This window comes from Egretta garzetta, unplaced genomic scaffold, assembly GCF_000687185.1.
Source record: "Egretta garzetta isolate BGI_Z169 unplaced genomic scaffold, ASM68718v1 scaffold647, whole genome shotgun sequence".
Lineage (NCBI taxonomy): Eukaryota > Metazoa > Chordata > Aves > Pelecaniformes > Ardeidae > Egretta > Egretta garzetta.
In genome coordinates, this window is record NW_009260191.1 from 620,815 (window position 1) to 644,432 (window position 23,618).

The following is a 23,618-nucleotide window of genomic DNA, read 5'->3' on the forward strand; positions in this document are numbered from 1 at the left end:
AACCTCCACGACCCCCCCAACTGGAGCCTGGAGTTGGGGCTTGGTGATTTTTAGGGAGATCAAACAAGGGAGTCCCACAGGCTGCTGCCAGGCAAGCTTAGGTGGGATGTGAAAAGTGCCCTTCCTACTTCAAGACAAGGACAGAAACCCCAGCAGCAGGGCGGGGGCAGGGGGGTGTGGGGGTTACAGGAGCACCCCAACCGCACAGCACCCCGCAGCCCTGAAAGGCTGCAGCGAGACACGCGCCCGAGGGATCTGTTACCTGTAATTTGTCCACACCTCCACCTAGGAAACAAAACCCCAGGGACCCTGCTTCTGTTTCCCCGGCTATAAGGAAACAGAATACACGGCTGTATTTTTGCACCTTACGCCGCTCCAAGACAACCACCTGCTCCTGATCAGGTTGGTTTTAAGGCTTCTTCCAAAAGTGAACACCCCAGAGCAATTTTTGCAGTGCTACTTACCACGCCCAGAAACAGAGGCTTTGTAATATCCAGATTTGCTCTCCAAGCGAAGAAAAGGGAATAAAGACAGAACATTCCAGCAAAGAGCCAGATCACGGGTGATTTCTGCTGCTTCATCCTATAAAAAAAATACAGTGTAGCACTGTCGTGGCGTGATGAAACAGGGGACAAAACTTGTATGTGCTTGAAAACCACCATATCTCTGCATACCTAAGCGCATTTAATACAAGGAGCTGATGAGCCTTTCTTTACCTTTGCAATTCATGATCCTTCTTTTTTTAAAGCACAAACCCATCAGGATTGCAAGATTTTTAAGCTTGCCACTTCCAAAGCCAGAGGGTTACCAGGAGCAGGGATATTTTGCCCTTACTTAATAAATGACCACAGCCAACCGCTGAGATTTTTGCACCAGCAAGCAGAAGGCACAGCAAGCTGCCCGTGCAGCCAGGGAGAAAATGCACGTCGGAGCAAATGTTCTCCTCCAACTTACGGCAGTGCTGTGCTCACACAGGCCACGAGTGCCAGGGCCAGGACGGGAAGGGAGAGCTCCGACTTCATCTGCGCCAGCTGAAAACTGCAGAGAAATTAGTGCATGGATGTGTCACCCCCAAACTGCACTCAATTAAAGCGTCGAGAGAGAAGCAGGGAATAAGCACAACAATAACATATTGCCGTTCTGCTCTGCTTAAGTCTACCAGAAATGGGAACAAGCTCGGTTTACATGGTGGGATTTTGAATGAAAAATCACTGGGGAGGGGGATCCGGCATTTTTCCTTCAATGGGGAAGACAGACAGACATGCGTGCTGTCCCTGCGCCAGACACACACGGCCCCAGCTCTGGACCAAGCTGAGGAAAGGCAGGACAGGAGCCACTTTGGCCAAAACGACACCAGCAGCAACAGGTTTCTCTCCACTAAAAGCACAGTCAAGATTTTACTTACACCAGCATCTCTCTCATACTGGATCCTGTCTCGGACTTGGCCTAGATTAAAGAGAAAGAAAACCCATGAGAAACCCACAGGCTGACTGCCGTATCACTGGGGCAAGGAAAGGTCTTCTTGTTTTCTCTTTGCAGACCCCCAAGCACGCAGGGCTCACCAAAGCCCCTTCAGGTGGTACCCCAAGGTGGTCACAGGGAACAGGAATTGCTTAAACCACAAAAAGGCAGCAAACTCTACTCAAACCTCAATTGCAAGATTTTCTCCCATGTTGTTGTTTTAAGTTATGCCACTGTGCAGGGTTTACCCCCTGGATAAGCATTTCTTCAAGGTGCTACCAACCCATTATCCCATGACTTGAGCACATCGTATGGTTTAGCTATGATCTCTGCTATATCATAGAATCATTTAGGTTGGAAAAGACCTTTAAGATCATCGAGTCCAACTGTTTACCTAGCACTGCCAAGTCCACCACTAAACCATGTCCCCAAGCACCACACCTATGCATCTTTTAAATACCTCCAGGGATGGGGACTCGACCACTGCCCTTGGCAGCACGTTCCAATGCTTGACAACCCTTTTGGTAAAGAAATTTTTCCTAATATCCAATCTAAACCTGCCCTGGCCCAATTTGAGGCCGCATCCTCTTGTCCTATATCTGCACAGTGCAATTATTTTCTGGGACATCTCCCCACAGCCTGAGACAAGCACATGGCCCTTAATTCCTGCTTGCTTACCAGAATCACCCCTGTCCCCTCTGTCCTGACAGAGGCAGAGCTGTATGAGATTTATATGAGATATATGAGGATTTTTATTGCAGAGACTTGCAATTCATGGCGCAAGTCTGGGAAAGAAGACCTTCCTAGGTGCTTGTGGTAAAGGGGTGGCTACCAGATAAAAGAGAAGGTAAACGGATCCAGGAAGTCTGGATGGAATATTTAATCTCAATAAAAATGGAGTAGTTAATTGCATTTGAGATTTAATTAAATAATAGAAGTGGTAGAGGATGGAGGGTGAGCCCACAGCTCCTGAAGCACCACTGCTACCTCTCTGTTTCTTGCACAGCCCCACGTTGCTGGCAGCTGACGGCTTCTGGCCCCAGACACATCCCTCGCAGGCGATGACATTTCTGATCCTTGGCTTATAGGCGAGACCCTCTCCTGAGACTTTTCTCTGGGTTTTTTTGACCTTGCCTGTCCTTAAGACGGAGGTGTGGGATGCGAGGGCTGTCTGTCCATCCAGGCAGGGCTCTGGCATTAGCCCAGCTGGCATCGGGACCAAACGCTTGGATTTTGCTGCATTTATTGCTCCCGCTTCAGACAAGTTCATCCTAAATGTGATTTGCGGTGCAGGATTACACGCAGTCCATCCCTAAGCCTCCTGAACATCAACTTGAATTCATCACATTTGATGGAGGAAGGAGTTAAGGGATTTGCATGCCTTGGTATTGCTCTGCCCAATGGAGGCTCATTCTCAGGAGATGGCTGGGAACAGGACAACAGGGGAAATCTCAGAAGTCCTTCAGAGGGTGGATCTTATCTCTATAGGAGTTTTGGAAAGATTAAATGGCAGCAGCAGGAATTATCAAGTCTTTTTCTTACGTCCTACAGGAGAAGGCTGTAATGCAATGGGCGACGCTGCTTGCTGCGTCATGCCAGCTGCAAGCAGCTGCTGCACGCACGGGGCTTGATTTCTGAGGACATGGGGCTTCAGGACCCCAAGGAGTGACACAATATGTAAACCATCCCTTTTTTCCTTTTTATTCCCCCGGTGGTGAGATTTCCCAGCCCTCTGCCCTGAAATCTCTGAAGCAGGAAGGCCAGAAGCTGGGCACTTTGCTTTCCTTGGGTGGCCAGAGCCAAACATCTAAGTCAGGGCTGGAGAAGACAGATGCACACCCTACGCCGTACCTCCCTCCCTTGGCAAGAGCACAGCCCAGTCAATAACCCAGATCAGAGGATTCTGAGACACCGCCCCCAAGCCCACCATTCACTTAAATTCATTTCAATTCGGTATTAGTAAGAAATAAGTTTGATGAATCTCTTTTAAAGCTAAAGCAATGAAAACTCCTTGTGACCTCTTTAAATAGCTGAGTTTAAAATAAAAAGACAATTATTTGTCTTAAAACAAGAAAAACGCAAAACTGATGTCTCCATCTCCCTCTAGCACAGTTTGCTCTTTGGGCTCCTGCAAATATGAGACACCAGTACAGCTCCCAGTAAGTAACATGGCTCACCCCGTAAAGGCAAAGAGAATTATTTCTTTGCTTTCCCAGCCACACGATCCATTTCCAGCAAACCTGACAGATCAGATGGTCAAAATCAGAAAAAAAAATTTAAAAAAGAAAACATTTTTGATTTCTTCCCCACCAAGCCATTAATCATCACAAATAGAAAGGTTCTGCTATTGCGTAAGTTAAAAGAAAGTCATTTAGAAAATGACCCTGATTTACCAGATTGAATGTCCCATATTCTTCCCTGAGAAAGTGGGTCAAAAATCCTTGAAAAGTCGTCTGGTCTCCCCATGTCCAACGGGCTCGACTGAGGTAGGACGAAGCCGGCAGATAGAGATAAGGCAGCAAACCAGCCAAGAAGCATAAACCCAACTTCAGCAAATGGCCTAGGGACAATTCCTGCACCAAAATATGTCATATTGCATAACAATGTTTATTTTAGTTTAATCACGCTGGAACTTCAAGAACAGATAAAGAAAAAACATCAAATATATTTACACAGAGCTGATCTCTCAATTTATAGTAAGTCCCTACAAAATGCTATGTTAAACCTTACGATTTTGTGGATTACTAGGAAACTGCATCAAACTGATCTCCTTTGCATGGCAGGGTGAAATTTAAGTGAAGCAAATAATATTAGCTAGGACTCATGAGTATCATACTCATTGCATCTTTCACATTTAAATCATGGCATGACATGCATAGATGGCTGAAGCACTGCAAGGCTGAGATAACCCACTTTGCAGCGATTAAGAGTTGGCTGGTATTCCATCTGGCAAAAAAAAAAAATAAAAAAAATGCCGCTCTAGTACAACTACACACATCACCACCATCATCAGGAGTCAGTTTTGCCATTTACTTTATCGCGATTACACTGGCTAAATTGGATAGGCCAACTTTTGGGGTGGGATTTTCAAGACTGCCTAAGGGGTCAGGAAGACAAGACTTTCAAAGGGACTTCTGTGCCTAACTCCTTTAAGTGCTTTGGAAAATCCCACCCTAGAATATTGCACGCTTGCTTTATTGTTAGCCACTGGCCTGTCAATCAAAGCACTTCTTCAGCAGTTGGGGTTATGGGGAAGAGGCACCATTCAGAGCGATGATCTACAGAGCAGAAAAAGTAGCTTGGTAATGGTGGTGACCAGAGTTCCTTCAGAAGAAAGCTGGCTTCTTTTTTTTTTTTTTTTTTTTTTTTACTTAAAAAAGGCACTGTTTTCCATCAGATCTTCTTCTTCTTAGGTGGTTTTCTGCAGCAGGCACTACTGTGCTTTCTAAAGCATCTCCCAGGAATATTACATTGGCATAGGATTGTCCTTGCTGGAAATCACAAAAGTCTCTCTGGACCTCCCCGGTTAAAAAAAACCCCAAAAGGTCTGTTTAAAGAACACAAATATATTGCAGAAGCGAGTCTTAGTTGTGTTAAAGGAACTACATCGTCAGAAAGGGGTTTGCTGGAGACGCTGAACAGATTTTGGATCAAGCTTGTCTGAGTTGCATCTTCTCTCTTGCAGCTCGCAGGCTCCTCCAGGCTTAGTTACACCCTGTGCCTTTGCTCGGAATCACACCTGATTTATCAGGTCGAGGGTGGAAAAATACAGGCAAGACTGGCCCAGCAGAGACCTGCCCAACTGCTGCCTTCGCAGGGGCAAAGAGAAGGGGCAGAGTAGGTGGAGGCTTCTCAAGGCCCCCTGCAAAGTGTCCAGAGCATCTGTGTAGTTGAGATATGCAGCCGTTTTCAGGGCAAAGCAGAGTTCCTACAACATGTCTGCATCCACCCTGATACATCAATTCACAGGTCACCTTCAGAGGACAAGAGCATTGCAGGGCCCCTGAACGTCACCCGGGAGCCTCACCCAGATAGATGTGTGTCACCTTCCTAAGCCAGGCATGCAAAAAGATGTTTTCACCTTACACAATGACCGAATTTAATAAAAAGGTGTAAAAGGATGGACCTCTTCACAATGGGATCTCTGATAGGAGATGGAAGGGACATTCTTGACCGGATCAGAGGCTGTTTCACTGAAGATCAGCCTTCCTCTAGTCTTCTCCAGCTGGCACAAGCCAGGCACTCTTCACCTGAGAGCTGATCTCTTCTAGTGGCTCCATCAGAGCTGGAGGCCACCGAGCCTGGCACATCCCAGGGAGATGCTGAAGAGTTTTCCCCCCAGAGACAAGCCTCTGCAGCCTTCTTGCCGTGTTGCTCATTCCGGCTGCGCCTTCAACTACCAACAGTAGTCACAAGATGCTCTGCAACGAGCAGACATGGCTTTTGTTTGTTACCACCAGGGAATCAACATCCAGAAACTCATCTCCAGATGAGTTGATGGCATGAGAAAGCCAGTGCCATCAGCCAGAAGAAGCAGCACCCAGACTGCACATGCCTGTGACTTCCCTCCAGGAGATATTTATCTGCTTTCCTGTTTGGTAGGTTGAACTTGCTCTTGTTTCCTACATGCTGAGCAGTTTTAAGCTCCAAGCATCAGTCTCATGGCTGCATACTTGCAAGCAGCTGGGGCAGAGCAGTCCTGTGCCAGGAGACACGGGCAGGTTGCAGATTGCTGGTGGGAGCAAAGCCCCTAAATCCTGATCGGCTGCCTGGGTGTCAGACTGACGGACTGTAACTTCAGAGGGTTACAACTGACTTGTTTAGGCGGACCACTGGCTGTCCCTGTTTGTACATCACCATGGAAGTGGCAAAAGTGCTTGGAAAGAAGAATTGCTCAGTGCCGTACAAAACCAGAGGTATGGGTCAGCAAAATACTTACCGTCTTTCTGAAAAGCCGGGAGAGAACCCAAGGCACAATGCAAGCGATATAAAGCACTATTGTGTGCTGATTGCACAAACTGAGCCCGCAGCAAAAGGCACCAAGTTTAGAGATCTGAAAGGGAACGAAACCACATTCACAATTACTCTTTACAGTTTGCAAAACCATCCAGAGACCAAAAGAGCTTCAGCGCAGCCCCCAGCATGCTTACAGGAGAAAGGCAAATACATTGGTGAGCACAGGTCAGCTGTAACACGGGTAACACAGGCTATTTTTGATTATTAACAGGGAGATTTCCTTTGTTGAACAGAAAATGTTATTTAAGAAGCATCCAGCGCAACGGCTGTGTCCCCATGTATACGCAGATCATCTGTAGCACCGTCGTGTTGTAACGATGCGATGGGGCCCAATTCCTGAACCCCTGCTGCACAGGGAAGACTGCTCAGCGGTGAACTCCAAATGATGCAAAGTTTTCAGAAGCCATACCCTAAAACAATGCCACTATGTACAGAGACTTCACTTCATACAACAGGCATGACTTTTTCCTCCTCTTCAGGCAGAGAGGTCTAAAGTCAGGGGTACACAAACTTCCTAAGCAAAGGGAATTAAATGTGATATCCCTCATTAGTCTAAAAGCTCATTTTCAAGCATCTTTGCAAGAGTTTCCTGATAGAACAGGCAACGTATCCAGACCACACAGCACGGTGCAGGGGATTTCTGGTACTCATTGAGGATTACGCACAGGTTCATTATTGGTACCTGGCCCTGCCTGGCCGATGCTAAGGAAAGCCTCTCTCTGCCCCGTGCTGCCACATGCTCTGCTCTGTCCCAATACCATAGAACCATAGAATTTTTTAGGTTGGAAGAGCCCTTTAAGCTCATCAAGCCCAACCGTTCCCCTAACCCTGCCATCCCACCACTAAACCCTGGCCCTAAGCACCTCGTCTGCCCGGCTTTTAAATCCCCCCAGGAGTGGGGACTCGACCCCTTCCCTGGGCAGCCCCTTCCAGTGCTTGACAGCCCTTTTGGGGAAGAAATTTTTCCTAATGTCCGACCTAAGCCTCCCCGGTGCAACTTGAGGCCATTTCCCCTCATCCTATTGCCCACTACCTCATGGGCACCTTGTGCCCACCCACCTCACTACAACCTCCCGTCAGGCAGTTGTAGAGGGCGATAAGGTCTCCTCTCAGCCTCCTTTTCTCCAGGCTGAACAGCTAAACATCAGACCAGTGCTGAGTCCTCTTCGTTCAGTGGGGGAGGACGAAGCTACAAGAGCAAGTCCATATAGGAACCTTGGGACAGTGCCAGGTACACTACTGGCCACTGCTCCTCCTCTGAATTTTCCTCCTCCTCCACCATCACTGGCTGCATGGTCCATGTTACAACCTGAAGCCAAGCCCCAGAGCAGCTCCTTGGTGGGCAAAAAGCCACCAGAGTCCTACAGACGATGTTGGACAGGAGCTGACAACCCATCCTCACCTCCCCAGCCATCCCCAAGGAGGGCAGTGCTTCCATCTATCATCAGAGCATCGCCCCTGGATCAACTGGTAATTTTTAACTGACTGCCCAGCATTCAACATCAAATGTTGCCTTGCTATGGAAACACCTGCTGTAACTTCTGAAAAAAATTTGTGGGCTTCAGAGCTCCCTGCAGGACTCAGGACAATCCCAGGATTTTTTCAAGTGTATGGATGAACTCCAAGCACACCCCTGAAGATGTTCACACGACCGTCTGATTTATGAGAAGTGCTGTGAGCTTGCTGTTGGCAGCCTGGCTTCTTCAAGGTATGGGATACCAGACACCCAAAGAACATTGAAACGAGCTCCTTAACTGCTTCTGAAAATCTCATCTGGAAATCCCATTGGAAATTGGGCGTGTGAAACGTGGAAGCAGGTTGGAAAATGCCCAACTCCATCTTCGTGGAGTTCAGGTTGTGGAGATCTTGGGACAATACTCGTCAGAAAAGAAAAAAAAAATGGTGAAACAAGGTCTCTGTAACCACTGATAAAACATGTTATTTGAGAACTCACGAAGCTGAGTAAACTACCACTGCAGACTCCTAAAATTCTAGCCTAGCCCAACAAAAATCCTTTTATTCACACAATTTACAGGAGTCACAGCAGGCAAGTCTGCTAGAGGAGAAGAGATCAGAGATTCAGGCAAATAGAAGTAGAAAGAACAAGACTGCTGAGTAAAAATGTCACTTGGCTGCCCAGCCTGTTGATAAAGTAGATAATATAGTATGAAATTTAAAGTCTCTGTATTTCACAATGCCATTATTTTAGGGTCACATCTAATTTCAAAAGAAGAACTGATTGGAAATTTGGTCGCTTCTGTTTTTCAGTTGAAAGCCGGGTTTCTGACTAGATGGAGCTTTCTGTACAACATATCTATGTACTGCAAGGAAAAAATATCAGTTCTGAAAACAAAAACTTGAACACCCACAGCCTTGCCTGAGTCTTTGGTGCAGGAACTCAAACTCTGCACTGAAACATTTAAATGAGAATGATTCTGCTTCTCCTGTTTCCACCCTGCATGTATTAAACAAACCAACCCCAAACCCATCCAACAGGTCCCAATTCAACCCTTTAGCCAAGCAGATTTTTCAATGTTTGGCACTTTTGAACATCCAGGTAGGGCAGGGATCGATCCCACCCAGCACAGGTGCTGAACCCGGTCCCAAAATTTGGCCTTCTTCATTTAAACAAAACTAAATCAACCCTAAATGAACAGGAAATCAAACAGACGTGTGATAACTAATTGAAAGAAAATAAAGAACTATTCACTTTGCTTGAGATGTTTTACCTTTGATCTCTCTTTTGCAGTGGATGCCTCCTCAAAATGCACGGTGAGAGCCATCAGCAGCCCCACAAACAGATTGTTTAAGCTAAAAACCTCCGCCGTGATGGACCACTGCCATGTTAGACGAGAAAATGAAAACACCCCCGCAGCAAGGATTCCTCCAGCATATGAGCCAGAAAGCCTGCAAACACAGATAACATGAAATCTTCTTTTCCAACAAAAAAGCCTACTTTATTGTCCTTCTTTTTTTAATTTTTTTTTTTAAACATCCTGTAGCAGCAGAAATGATGACTGCCACCCAGCACCCTGCCAAAACATTATATGGTTAATATCTTCCTAATAATTTCTCTGCACTGAATCGCAATTAGGAAGAGCAGGCGTTAGCCAGCCCGTCTATTTGCAAGCCACCCAACACCAAAGAGTCGGCTCCTTCTCGCAAGCGCCATGAAAACTTTCAGTATTGAATTTGGTTCAGAAAGCTCAATGAGCGATGGCCCAGCAGGTCATGGTATGCCGAGCCAGGGAGTCACGCCTCTAATGGGATACTCTCCGCTGGAGGAGATGCCAGCAAGGGTGCAGCCGTAAATTCATCAAGGCAATGAATAAAGAGTGGATTAGAGCTATTCATGATGGACAGCATTAGCAGAGCTTTCCTGGGGGGCTGCGTTTAGGGGTCTCAGGGGTGGGTGAGGATTGCGGGGCCTGTGGTCCTGGTACGGAGAGGCACCCGCCGGGGTCAGGAGCGGGGAAAATGGGTGTCAGCTCCAGCAAGGGGGAGAGAGCGGAGGAAGTGGGTGAAGCACCCGCCACTGGGATGGCTGTGGGCCCGAGCGCCGGGCACCTCTGTGACTCCCAGATGGGATTACGGCACACGGTCCCCACGGAGCTGCCTGCCCAACTCAGCTGGATGCTGCAGCTGGCGCAGGGCACCCGCGAGGTGGGGTTTAGCCCAGGAAACCTATTATGCCCATTCTGCAATAGCAGCTCTTCCCACCCGGTTGCATCAGGGGCAGCTCCGGCTCTGCCTGTTTGGAAGGTCTCATCTTCAGGAAGTCACCCTGAAAAGACGCCATGTAGGTCACCTCAGGTTTAAAGCAAAATTATTACAAGAACGCCAACTTCTCTATCAAACTACCTGTGTAATCCGCTCCTAAATACCGGCCATATCCTCTAGCACAGCCAAAGCCCCCACGTGGTTTGTTCTGCTCATCAGGGATTGGACAGTGGACATCCACGTAGGACTTGCTTATGGGGTTCCTCATGTAACTTTGAGATAAATGGAGACCAAGTAACCAGAACCTACAGCCTCTATGAACAGAGATGATCGACCTGTTGGCACAGCACTCCCTAGCAAGGGCTCCTCTCCTTAGTTATGCTTTCTTTCCACCTTCCCAAAATGACCTCAGTACACTGGAAAGCCAAGCTATTTCTGTAGATGTCAAAGAAGGACATGGGTGGTGAGAATGGGAATTTTAATCCATTAAAAATGAGAAGCAGGGCTCATAGGGAGGAGAGGACTGGGATGAGGGCTTAGGAAGACCAGCTCCTGCCTCCTCCTGCCACCAACACTGGACATCCTGGCTGGGCTGGGACAAGCTACTCTGCTGCTGTTGCCCCAAGTATCTGCAAAATAGGATGAAGGATTTTTATCTCCTTTGTAAAGCATTTTCAGATCTGAAGCTGCAGGAGGCAGCTGGAGGGTGAGAAGCAAGGCAGTTTGGTTAGAATCATAGAATCAATCATAGAATCGTTTGGGTTGGAAAAGCCCTTTAAGATCATCAAATCCAACTGTTCCCCTAACCCTGCCATCCCACCACTAAACCCTGTCCCTAAGCACCTCGGCTGCCTGACTTTTAAATACCCCCAGGGATGGGGACTCGACCCCTTCCCTGGGCAGCCTCTTCCAATGCTTGACCACTCTTTCAGGGAAGAAATTTTTCCTAATGTCCAATCTAAAATTGTTAATACTTGTGGGAAAGCCAGGCTGCTAAGCCTACTGTGTAAAAGCATGTTGCGTACATGGAGCACTGAGCTCCTACAAGTATACTAGATGCTAAAAAACCAAATGGACATGTGTTGTGTTCTTGAAGAACATCAAGACAGCAGCTTTGAGAAATGCAAGCTGGAGACCATGAGTTTCTTCCAGATTCTGTTACCAGCAAGGAAAATTATGGATTTACGAGTTTGCAGATTTAGAAGGAAACACTCTTAGAAGTGGAAGCGACCAGAGCAGGTATCTCCAGATAAGGATGAAGACCTCCTGGCAGAAAAAACCCCAACACATCTAGTAGGTCTACCCAACACAACAGTTCATGATACAAAGTCGCACCAGCAGGACAAGCAGAAATTAATCCTGTGCAACTATGTCAGCATGATGTGGGGGCCAAATTAAATCAACCCTCCTTGAGGCTGGGCTAACATGGTTATACTGCTCATTTTGATCAACATGAGGATCTCCACGCACCACTGCGCTCCGCCATCCAGCAGCCTCTTAGGCTTCTCCAGCATGGAGTGACACTGTGCTGTGTCACTCTTGCCTTGGCACCAAGACAGCCCCCAAATCCACACAGTTGTTTGGTTTTTTTTCTGAAAACACCTTTTAGTTGCTTAACACTGTCTCTCCTTTTGACAGCACATCAGGGCTCCAGAGCAGAGAGCAGCAGAGATTTATCCTCACTTGACTTCTACTCATGCTTCTGTCTTCAAACACAATATTTTTCAAATACAGTTGAGGTGCTACAAAAAACATGGCAAAGACCCATCACAGCTGGATCCTCAGCTGGCCTCATGTAAAAGCAACATCTAAGAGGGCTTTATCCGATTGCTTCTGTGGAGCAGGGAGGGTAGCCTCCCCCTCACCCAGAGCCAGCATGTTTCCCCCAGTCTTTGGAACCAGTAAGAGAAAGAACAGATGACTGGAACAAGAAGATCAATAGGTTACCAACAACAAAGCCATGGCAATGGTAATAACCATCCGGAGTTCATCTGTCAACACAGTGTAGGTGTAAAGCTACCTTGCAGCAACTCCTTCAAGAAGAGAGGCTTTACAAAGAGCAAAAGGTGGGCAACACCCTGCTGTAAGACTCTGTCCAGTGGAGGGGGGATCCTGGGCTTGGGCTAGATAGGGGACTATCTTTTAGAAAAGAATCATAGAATCATAGAATCGTTTAGGTTGGAAAAGACCTTTAAGATCATCAAGTCCAACCATTAACCTAACCCTGCCATCCCACCACTAAACCCTGTCCCTAAGCACCTCAGCTGCCTGGCTTTTAAATACCCCCAGGGATGGGGACTCGACCCCTTCCCTGGGCAGCCTGTTCCAATGCTTGACAACCCTTTCAGTGAAAAGATGTCTCCTAATGTCCAAGAAGGCTGGGTCACCTAGAAGAAAGCGTTCCGAGTAGTAATACCCTGCCATTGGAACAGTCTCAGCAGACAGAAATCAGCTCATGAAAGAAGAAAAGATTTGCAGCCAACGCAACAGTGGGAAAGTCTTCATAACTTCTCCCGGGGTATTACAGCTCTATCACCGCCAGGCCCATTTCGAGAAGGACTGAAGCGCCGAGCTTGCAAAGAAGCTGCCTTCCAGGCTTGTTTATCTTACGTGGAGGAAAAGCCAAGGGGACAGCTTGTATTTTGGATTTTGCAAAATAACCCATTTGGGGCAAGACCTGCTCAAAGCACGTGGAGCACTTTTATCAAAACAAAACAAGTGGGAAGACAGTCCCTTCCTGCTGGTCAACCAACTCTAATGTCACGAGGACGGAACCAGACTCTTCTCAGTGGTGCCCAGCACCAAGACAAGGGGCAATGGGCACAAACTGAAGCAGAAGAGGTTCCAGTTGACTACGCAGAAGAACTTCTTGACTTTGAGGGTGCCCGAGCCCTGGCACAGGCTGCCCAGGGGGGCTGTGGAGTCTCCTTCTCTGGAGATATTCAAAGCCCTGTGCACCCCGCTCTGGGTGAGCCTGCTTTAGCAGGGGGATTGGACTGGGTGATCTCCCAAAGTCCCTTCCAACCCCTGCCATTCTGGGATTCTGAACATGGTCAGAAATTCCCATCATCTAAAAACGCACTCAGAAGGGGCAGAAGCAGCCGGCAAAGGAAAGGTCACACAGTCCTTTGTGAGAAATATTTTCCCATGGCATCCCAAAACATAAAAGAAAAAGACTAAAAAAAAAAAAAAAATTATTATTTTGTTTTCCTTTTCAGGCACCAAAGTGAAAGAATGTGTGGCTGGGCCTCAGCTCCAAGGACACGGGCAGCAGAAACTTGCTTTAATCGGGAATATTTTAGCCGCAGGTTGTTATTAAGAGTTTGCAGGAATAATTGGGAAAACTGAAAGTAGACATTTAAATCTGGTTTTGCAATTACAGCTTTTAGCTTCTCATTTGTTGGCAATCACTAAAACACATCAGTTTGGGATTTGAAATTTAGCCTCTCCTCTATGTTCAGTAAAACTTCTTGTTAGCCAAGAGCACAGGTTACACCTATTTGCATTTAAAAAAGAGCTCGATCAGCTTTTTTTACTTTTTATTTAGAAATGGCAGACATATTATATTTAATAATTTGCAAAAACTTTAATTAAATGATTGGTATAAAGCTATGTATGGATGGGAATTGGAATTTAATTAAAATGTTTTCAGTACATGCAAACTTCAATGCACTGGATTCATAAAGAAGAACAGTTTAAGATAATGGGAACATTTTATATTTGAAGCTGACTTATTAAACACTGGAAACACCTATCTGTACCTTGTGAAATAAGCTGATTATTTCTGCCTTCTGTTCCCTCCAAAACTTTAAAGGTAGCGGATCTCAGCCTCGTATCTTTTTTTTTTTTTAAACTCAGTGGAATAAGAAAAAAACACTCCTGCTTTTTAAAATCTCCACTAATAAACTAATTAATGGATTTTTTTTTTTTTTTTTTTTTTAAAATTTCAGTCTCTCCCCCCACCTGCAGATGCTGGCCATGATGTCGGCGGTTCCCTGTACACCTGCACAGGCTCTGGGTACATCACCAGCAACCGCTGCCTCTGCAATGCTGCGACTTCGCTTCGCAGTACAAGGATACATCCCTTCAATGTGTTTTTGGTAAAAGACTAGTGCATTAAAGACTTAACATTTCAAATTTAACTTAAGAGGTTTCACTTGCTTGATTTATAAAAAACCCACTCTTTTTTTTTTGATGTAGGCTAAAAGAGAATGGGACTTAGAAGACTGAACAACCCAGCTTTCCCCAGATACATTTTAGGTGAGTACGTGCGTTGGTGCTGAAATTCAAGAACTATTTAGAAATAAAACACAAATAAAAATCCAAACATGAGTTTAGGACCTAAGTAATAATAATTATCCCCCAAAACCCCAATCCCTCTGGGTTTGCCTGCCTCTTAGTCACAACCACTCAATGGACAAAAGGCGGTTTCTCTTGCTCTCAGCGCTGAAGAGCCAGCGCAGGTACTACAGGGAATAGCAAACCAGATTTTATTCTTCCTCAAGGACGTGGAGCTGAATAGCCACTTAAGCCCTGCCCGCAGCCTCCGCTCCCGGCGCCGGAGGAGGAGGTGGGAGAGCGTGGCTTGGCTCACCGATCCCGGTTGAGTCTTCATGGCCACAAGGAAAGAACAGAAACCAAGCAAATGGGCAGGACCACCATAAAAAAAAAAATAACCCAAACCCAAAGCGGGCACCTGGGTTACAACTGACTCCTGTCCGTCGCGCCAATAGGGACGTCAGCATCGTGTGACTCCAGCGTTCCCGCAGACCCACGATGTCTCGGGGTGGGGGCGAGCAGGCAGCATCCCCACCACCCTCCACATGCATTCAGCACCACTTCTGCTCGATACAAGCAGGGACTGCCACCACTTATTTACCATTTCATTTAATTCTTTTATTGCAACACCGCAAGTTGAAGACAGGGTGCTCCAGCCTGGATAAGGAATATTGAGCTAGTCAGGATTTTGGCTAAGGGGAGCTGGTCCTTGCACCCTCTTGCATACGTCCTCCTGGACTGGATGTGTCCAGTAAGGGGACTACCATGGATGCGTCCAGTAAGGACACCACTTCTGCAGGATAATATCAAGTCCCTGCCTGTCCCTTTGGTAAATCCAGGCCTGTAAATGTCACCAGCCCGTGCAAGAGGTGTTTCATGTGCCACCCCTTGGGTGCCTGGAGAGAGGAGCTCCTCTCACCAGGAGGACCAAGCTGTGGTGAGGTGCCTCAGGATGGTGGCAGGGACCTCGGTGGGTCTGGACACCGGGGATGGGAGGAGTCCCTACAAGGGCTCAGCAAGGGAGCGAGGAATGGGACTTCCCAACCTCAAACCTCGCACGCTCCCAGGTAGCCGGCACCACGCCAGAGTGGAGCCTACCTGCAGCAGCCCCTTCCCAAGAAAGTTTGGCAATTAAACTCAACACCTCCAAGCCAAGCTACCCCAGAGCAGTTCAATGAGTAGCACAACTCACAACAGATCGATAAAACGCATATACTACTGCGCTACTTAATAAATAGCGCCCCGGACTCACACCTTTCCGATGGCAAGTTGTAAAAACTGTGCTACCAGCTATTAAAAATGAGAACTTCTCTGCCAGTGCCTTTGCAAGAAGAAAGGGTATATTAGTTAGAGCCATTATTTGATTCACAATCCTTAGAAAATAGGTACGCCTTTATCCTAGGCGCCCGTAATAACTGGTGCCTACTTCCAAAAAAAACCCCCAACCCTCGACTTTAGCTATTTAAATGTTTTATAAGTTTTTTTTTTTTTTTTTTTTGGTAATTGCAGAAACTTTTCCTAATCTGACATTTGTTAAAACCCCTTATTAGAAATTATGCAGCCGTGGAGGGGGAAAAAAAAAAAAAAAAAAAAAGAGAGAAAAAAATAGAATAAAATGTAAAATAAAATAAAAATGAGCTGGCTTCACAATTACCGAGTCAGCCCATGCAGCCCTTCGCTATTGTACGGAGTGGCATAAACCCCCCGGCGGCCTATCAGCTCCCTGGCAGGCAGGGGGCTGCGCTATTCAAAGCGAGAGATACAAGCTGCAGGGCAAAAACCTGGCAGCTCCCATCTGACCCCCCAATCCCCGGCTGGTGACAGCTCCAAGCTCCATGGCAAATTAGCCCTTCTCACATTACAATTGCAGGAGACAGATTCCATTAGCGGTATCTGAAATTGAGTGGAGAGCTGCTCCGTTATCAGACTTGACTCATAAGCGCCGCTATTAATCAGAGCTATGATAGCATTTATATATTTCAAGCTATCTGCCGCCGCTGTGATATTCTGCTACAAAGGGTTGATGGGACTTAGGGAAGGGAACAATGGAGCTTTCTGGGAAAAGCAGAGTAAATCAAGAAAGTCTGTGACTTCCGCACATTCTGAAGGGATTGCGGTTTACATAAATTTTCTCCCAATTGGAGATTGAGCTCTTCCTCATCTTACACATGGGATTTAGTTGTCACTCAATGGTAACAGCTGTGAAAAGGTGAAGCGGCCCACCGCTCAGAATATTGCCTCCGCTTTTAAAGCAATTAACCCATGAACAGGAGGATACCTGGTGATATCAAAGGGATTAAGCCAGGCAGTGCATTATTAACATTTCCTTGAACTAATTCTAACTCTGACTAGCTGTCAGAAAAGACTCTTCAGTCTTAAAAAAAAAAAAAAAAAAAAAAAAAGAGTTTTTTTGCCCTGCTTTCCCCCCCACTTCCCTTCAAAACGAAGCACAGTTACTGCAGCCTAATGTGCCTACTTTAGAGCAAAATGCAAATGAACAGATTTGGAAATGTCTTCAAACAGACTGAACTCGGTACCGGTTTATTATGGGGACAAGGGGAAAAAAATTTTTATATATATATATATATATGATCAATTAGCCAGAGGTCACAGTAGATATTCTTCTAAAAGCAAATTAATACTTGGGTACCTTCCTTTCTTCCCTCCCTCCTAAAACTTCATAACTACTTGTTCCTAAACCCAGCTGCTTTTGAAGTGGCCAAGATCTTCACGCTGTGCTACAACGGTGGTAATCTACAATAATCTGTAATCTGGAAAAATCCAAATACGCCCTGTAAGGAGATCCCTCCTTCCCCAAAGCCCAGTACTTTAATTTCCCATGATGGTTGAGCGGGCAGCGGCATGTCAAGCGAAGCGCTCCTCTCTCATCCCTCCATCTTCCCCAAACCATGCCCCCCCCGAAAAAAGAGTCAAACCTTTTGGGGATGAGTCCTGCTCCAGCAAACCCACACACCCCAGGGACACGGACTATTTCCCCACCTGCCACAGGCAGCAGACAACTTTTCCCAGCACCAATTAGTTTTAAGGGACCGTCAGCCATGAGGTCCCTCCGGGGATGGCCATGAAGGTGACCCATCCTCCCGGTGCTCCAGCATGCCTGGTCCTTCTCCAGAACCTTCCCACGGGAGCTCCAGGACACACAGCACTGGAACAAGAAACCTCAGACCCATCAGGATGGTCAAGCGCCATTTCCAAAACATTTTGATGATTTCAAAGGGATCAAATCATTTTGATGCTTGATGACTTCATTATACAACATGCCTACCGCTCCTTTTTGTTGGCGGTGGGAGAAGAGATGGCTCCAGTTTTCATACAGATCTACAGTGTGTTGCTTGGAAGGTCTTGGGACAGGGAATATTTATATATTAATATATATATAGTCCAAAACTTAACATGACACCCAGAGCAGCAAACCGATGAGATATGAACCACTTAACTTAATGCAACGTCTTCCTCTTTTCAAAAACCCACGTGCAACTCAGCCAGAATAAAGCTGGCAAAAACTTACCAGAAGTACTCAGGCAATAACACCTCCTACTCTGCTCCTGCCCCTGCAATAAATTAGCTTTGTGTATTTAGATACAGCAAAGTAGCCAAGCTATGAAAGGTATACACTGAAAAAAAATAAAATGCACTGGGAGCAGGGGAAAGCATTCTCTCTCCCTTTGCAACAGAAAACGCAAAGGACGCACGATCTTGCAGAAAATGACACTTTGGCAATCATATCATAAGAAGATAATTGGTTTACTTTGTAAACTTGCTATGCTTTGCCTCCCACAGTAAAACAAATAAATAGTTGTTTAAAGAAACAATCCTATAGCCGCACTTGCTGCGTCCTAAAAACATAAAGCAGCTCCCCCCTCTTTCAAAGCAAAGATGAATTATTTGCCTCTGTTACAAGCAGTCTGAGAAAACTCTTTGTAAATGCCATTTTACGACAATTACAAGCAATTTATTAAGACTGTGCAGATGGAGAAAAACCCGTATTTGAGAACTAATTCAAAGGAGCAAAGCGCTCGCTCGGCGATAGTCTGATTACTGACAAAAGGCATCAACGCGGTTCGACATAACTTAGTTTTAAGAAGCACAATCCGGGCTTAAAAAAAAAAAAAAATATAATGAAATGAATAATAGAACATAATGACTAAATAAACAAGAAGTTGGGGTGGCTCCCTATCGACCCCGGCAGTGTCTGCGCGGAGCATCCCGCCCGCCGTCACCTGGCAGAGGAGAAATCTGTTTAAGGAATAAATTCGATCCTAATCCCGCACACGCCATAACATCCCAAAACACCACCCAGCCGCGGAGGCAACCGCGACTCCTTCCTTAAGCAGTGAAAGAAATTGTCCCGACCTGCCGAGGAATAAACCGGGGCAATGCCTCTTAAACAAAAAAAAAAGAGTCAAGGGGGAAAAAAAGGGAGAGATTTACTGTACGGGGATGCTGGGAGGCACAGAAAAAAACCCCGCGAGGGTAAACAGCAACGCTGCCCGGCTGGTGGGGAGAAAAGAAAGGTTTTAGAGGTTAAGTTCAGGTCAGACGACAAATGAAATTGTAACAACCCAACTGACATTGTATAATGTCTTCTTCCACTCGATCAATAGGGCAGCGTCGGCCCCATTACCATAGAGATGGCTTCCTCCCCGCTGAAGGGTGGCTATTGTTTGAGGAAAGAGATTTGCCACTTGAACCGTGTTGCTCCCGAAGGATGTGTACTTCATCAATTATTTGTATTCCTAACATCTACATATTTTCATATTAGCATCCACGTTTCGTGCGGCAAGAGGAGCAGGTGCTTATTTTCCCCTCTTGTACCTCGCGGGGGTCACCCCATCAGCTAAATTTTAATTAAAACACAAAAATGGGGGGGGGGGGGGGGATTTGATGGACCGGTTTAGATCCTTTGTGAGTACGGATGAGCCCGGTTAAACCCAAAACACATCACCTTCAGATAGTTACGGCTTTCACGCAGATGGTGCCAGTGAACATTTTCTGAAAGATATATTTTTTTTTAAAAAAAGTAGACGGCAATAGAAAGAAAAAAACTTTTTTTGCTAAATGAAAGTCGTAAAAAATAAATCAATTTTAAGGTGCTTAACAGGAAAAAAAATATAACATTGTAATTTGGAAATAAAACTGACCCACAATAATTCGTTTCCAAAAAATCAATCGCTGCTAGGCTGAATAATTGATTCTGTCAGCGCCTTGTATCTATGAAATAATTTTCTATAAGCCTTCATAGTTTCTATCATCTCTCAGTTCCAGGTTTTCCGTTCTTTCACGGAAGTTTTAAATTTGACAGAAGCAACATCTTCCAAATCCAATTACACAACAACGACAAAAAAATTAAACCTCTAGGAGTGTAAAAATAATTCCCAAATTTAGCCTGTCATTTCTCTCCCATATTTTTATTTCTCTAAAGCGACAATTGCATCGTTTCGTATGCGCAAAATGGGGTTGTAAGGAACCGTCGCACTGGAGTTAAAACCTAAAAAGCGGGGCAGATCTTCACAGTAACTGTAATAAAGGGAATAACCATAATTAAAAAAAAAAATAAGAACCCAATATTCATAACCTTCAGCAACTCCTTGCAGGAGTTTTTAATAGAATCAAAACGAGTTGTGCTCTGACGCTGCGCCTGGCGCTGTGCACGGGAGGGCAGCACCGCTTCCAGCTCCCCAAATACGCTGTAAAATACAGGATATTAAATTAAATAACGCCGACTTAATTACACGTATTACCCAACAGTAAAAGCAATCACTTTAAATGCCTATAGAAATATTTAGGAATTACTTAAGCAATTCCAGTGGGTGTGCTTTGGAGCTGATGCCCTGCTATGCAAAAGGCGATGTGTAAAAACCGACTCCTCTTCAGCAGAGGAAGACGCACCCGGACAGACGGACCCCGTGGTCCGAAGTTTAAGTGAGTTCAGGGCTCTCGGGCTGTGCAGGATCCGGCCCTCCCATTTATTCCTGGTTTTATTTTTACGTTGCGCTCGCTCTCTGGGCAGGGTTCCCCGAGGGGCAATGCGGCTCTGGAAATGGGTGGGAGAAAAGGGCTTTTGTCAAAAATAATCTTGCCCCGTCTCATCCCAAAGTGCCCCGCTATCATTTCAGATTTCACTGTTTGCAGCCCAGAAACGTGCCCTATTTTCCCTGCAAAAGAACATCAGAAATTGTTTGTACGGGGTTGCGATAATCCTCTCAAATATGGGTCAGGCTGAGGTTAAGAGCAGCCAGAACTTGCACATCAAAGACGAGCGGGGTTAACAAAATCCCCACCCACGTGCGCATCCCGATTGTTCCCTTTTCTCCGGAGGTTAGAGGTCCGGAGAAAAAGCACCTACGCCGGGGGAAGGCGGCCGGTGCCCGATGCTCGCCCCGGTCCTTGGGTACCACCGGCAGGCAACTGCCCATCCGCCTCCGCCGGGAGCTGCAATTAAACCAAGTTCACGGTTTCCCCGATAGGTGAAGCTCATCCTGTTAATTTAAACAGACCATCTGCACCTTTCGAGAACGACAAACTTCATTAGTTCTGGTTAGTTAAACCGAGCGGTGATTTGTGATAATGAGCCTGAACAACCTGTCATGTCTGCGTAAGGGAAAGGGCGCAATTTTTATTATTACTGTTATTATTTAACAGAAAGGGAAAAAGAAAAAAAAAAAAAAAAAAAAAAAAAAAAAAGAGAAAAAGAGGGGCCTTTTGTGCAGGAAAGAAGGTCAAATTCAGATTAAACCCCTGTTAGGTTAATCAGAGGAACTAATTACAGCTGGAAAGGGAGGGGGAAACGCTAGAGCAAAGGCCAGAGGGGAACAGAGGGAGCCTTCGGAAACGTCCCGAGCCGACGGGGAAGCGCCCTGCCGGCATCACGCCAACGAGAAAACACCCCCGATGACTTTACCTGAAAACCGTGTAAAAAAGCAAAGAGGCGGCAGCTGCTCCCACCAAGCCGCAGAGGAGATTGACCCGGTAGGCGGGGGAGCCCAGGGGCAGCAGCCCCGTCGCCAGTTTGGCCAGCAGCGTGAAGAGGGGGTAGCCGGGCGGGTGGGCGACCTACGGACAGATCGATACGGGGTTGAAAAGGGGTGAAATTCTGTGAAATCAAAAGGAGAGCAGCACGCCAGGGTCCGGCGGCAGGAGCCGGGGGATCTCCGAGCAGCACCCTCTCCCCCGACCCATCCTTTCGTACCGATTTGAACTCCGCAAATATTTTTCCTTAGTGGATTTGGCTCCACGCCTCGCCCATAATAATGAGGCGGCGAGAAAAGGAGGTGCCACGTTTCATTAGCGTGCCTTAAAGGGCTCCTTGTTTGGGTTCACAGTATATTAGGGTCATTCAAAAGGCTGTTTTCTTTTTTTTTTTTTTTTTTTTTAAAAAAAAAAGCAGCTTCTCAACTATTTTATTGGTTAGCAAGTTGAAAGACCACACTGCTATCGGATTACCACCGTGCTGACAGTCCTAAGGTCTTGCCTAAAGGGATCATGCACCATAATAAAGTTTATTAAATAATAAAACTTATTAAAATTGTTAACCCGATTTATTTTATTCTCCCCAGCTTATACAAAATTTGGGTTGATAATAAGCCAGCTACTGTATATACAGTAAAGCCTTTGCTTTATAATTTAGTTTAATTGGATTTAAAACTTGAAGTAAATTGTCGCGTGCTGTACTTATAAGTTAGTAAAAACTGTGGTTTGAAAATAAATTAATCTACTTTACTCCATGCTTAATTAAACTTCCTTAATTCCTAAAACTGTTAATGAGAGCATTGATTAAACAATAAAACTAATACTTACTCCAAGCTCATATGCGGCTGTGATCAGCTCCCCTGTGAAAAAATAATGTAAAACCAATAATTACTATTAGGAAATGACACTCCTCCAAAGTTTTCAAAATCCAAATGCTTGCATTGGGGTTTTGCATTAATTTGACTGGATAAAACTGTAAATCTGTAGAGATTTAACAGCATGAAATTTTCTAAGAATATTTTCTCCCTCTGATGTCATTGCACAAAATATCTTTTGTATGTTTTCGCGAGACTTTTATGAACAGATAAGTGAAAGTATAGGTAGGCTCGGGTGAGGAATGCCCTGAGATACTCAAAATGCAGACATTTGTGCGTGCGTATTTTTAATTTAAAACCAATTGACTCAGTAACTTCCAAGCACTACGGTTTGCAACGCTTAAGCTGCGTTGTCTCTTAAACAACCCGCTTGTTTCTCATTAAAAAACCTCACAGCTTTATCATTTTAAAGAGGGAAAATATAATCATTGATTGTGCAAAATCTGCATCCACATATTTGGGAACGCTGCTCTCCCTTGACGCCAAAGCAATTCTTGCAGCGTCTGCTTCGCAAGAAACTCTTTTACCGGTCAGTGGATGCCGCATCCAGCGGCCGCTCCCATTAGAAACATCATTTAGATTTTGTATTTCATTTGTATTTTACGCCAGGAGACAAATAACTGCCCCCGAAAGAGCTACGTTAGCATAATAGTTAATAAGACTTGGCATTTTTAGAGCACTTGACACTGAAGCATTTTGCAACGCTCCTGAGCGGCGTGTATTAAATATATTCAGAAGACAACACATTCAGGGACGCACGATACAACCGAGGTGCGACAAAATTAAAAATTACGGCTGGCTTTCCTTCTTTCCTTCAAATTTCGTGATCCGATTTTGCAGAGCCTGCTCTCACTGGTCCTGCTAATTTTGCAAGTGCCAAGGTTGCGGTAGCTTCGTCCCATCGTTAGATGGTAAGGATGCAAAACGAAGGGCGCTGTCAGCTTTAAATGCTAAATTCACAATATTTCCATTTCTGCACTTTATCGCTTCCTTACCATCCAACGCAGAGAACGATTGTACAAATGGCACCTTTAAATCTTGACATGAAATGATGTATTTTTAAAAGGAAGATGCAAGTCAACCCACTATTGCTCTTCATCACTGCTGTAAAATCACAGCTATCGCCCCACGCAATGCCCGGGGGACAGCACAAAAACCTCTCAGATGTGGATTTTACCACGCTTGCAAGCACCGGCTATTTTTATTGTGACTCTATTTTAGGAAAGTTTCAACCTATTGCAAGACAGCCCTAAAAAAATCAGATGCAACGGGAAAACC

The 23,618-nt window shown here is 45.7% G+C and overlaps 1 protein-coding gene across 1 annotated transcript in view; it reads right to left on the minus strand.

Moving 5' to 3' along the window:
- The window catches only part of TMEM260 (transmembrane protein 260), a 29,552-nt gene extending 6,310 nt beyond the window's left edge, over window positions 1-23,242 (minus strand). Inside the window, exons 1-10 of the mRNA XM_009642196.1 lie at window positions 23,194-23,242; window positions 22,294-22,325; window positions 21,398-21,549; window positions 9,207-9,384; window positions 6,401-6,514; window positions 3,855-4,034; window positions 1,406-1,446; window positions 955-1,038; window positions 465-582; window positions 263-285 (exon numbers count right to left, since the gene is read on the minus strand). Of these exons, the coding sequence (XP_009640491.1) occupies window positions 263-285; window positions 465-582; window positions 955-1,038; window positions 1,406-1,446; window positions 3,855-4,034; window positions 6,401-6,514; window positions 9,207-9,384; window positions 21,398-21,549; window positions 22,294-22,325; window positions 23,194-23,242 (971 nt within the window). The remainder of the gene's footprint in view (window positions 1-262; window positions 286-464; window positions 583-954; window positions 1,039-1,405; window positions 1,447-3,854; window positions 4,035-6,400; window positions 6,515-9,206; window positions 9,385-21,397; window positions 21,550-22,293; window positions 22,326-23,193) is intronic.
- Window positions 23,243-23,618: the final 376 nt, after the last annotated feature.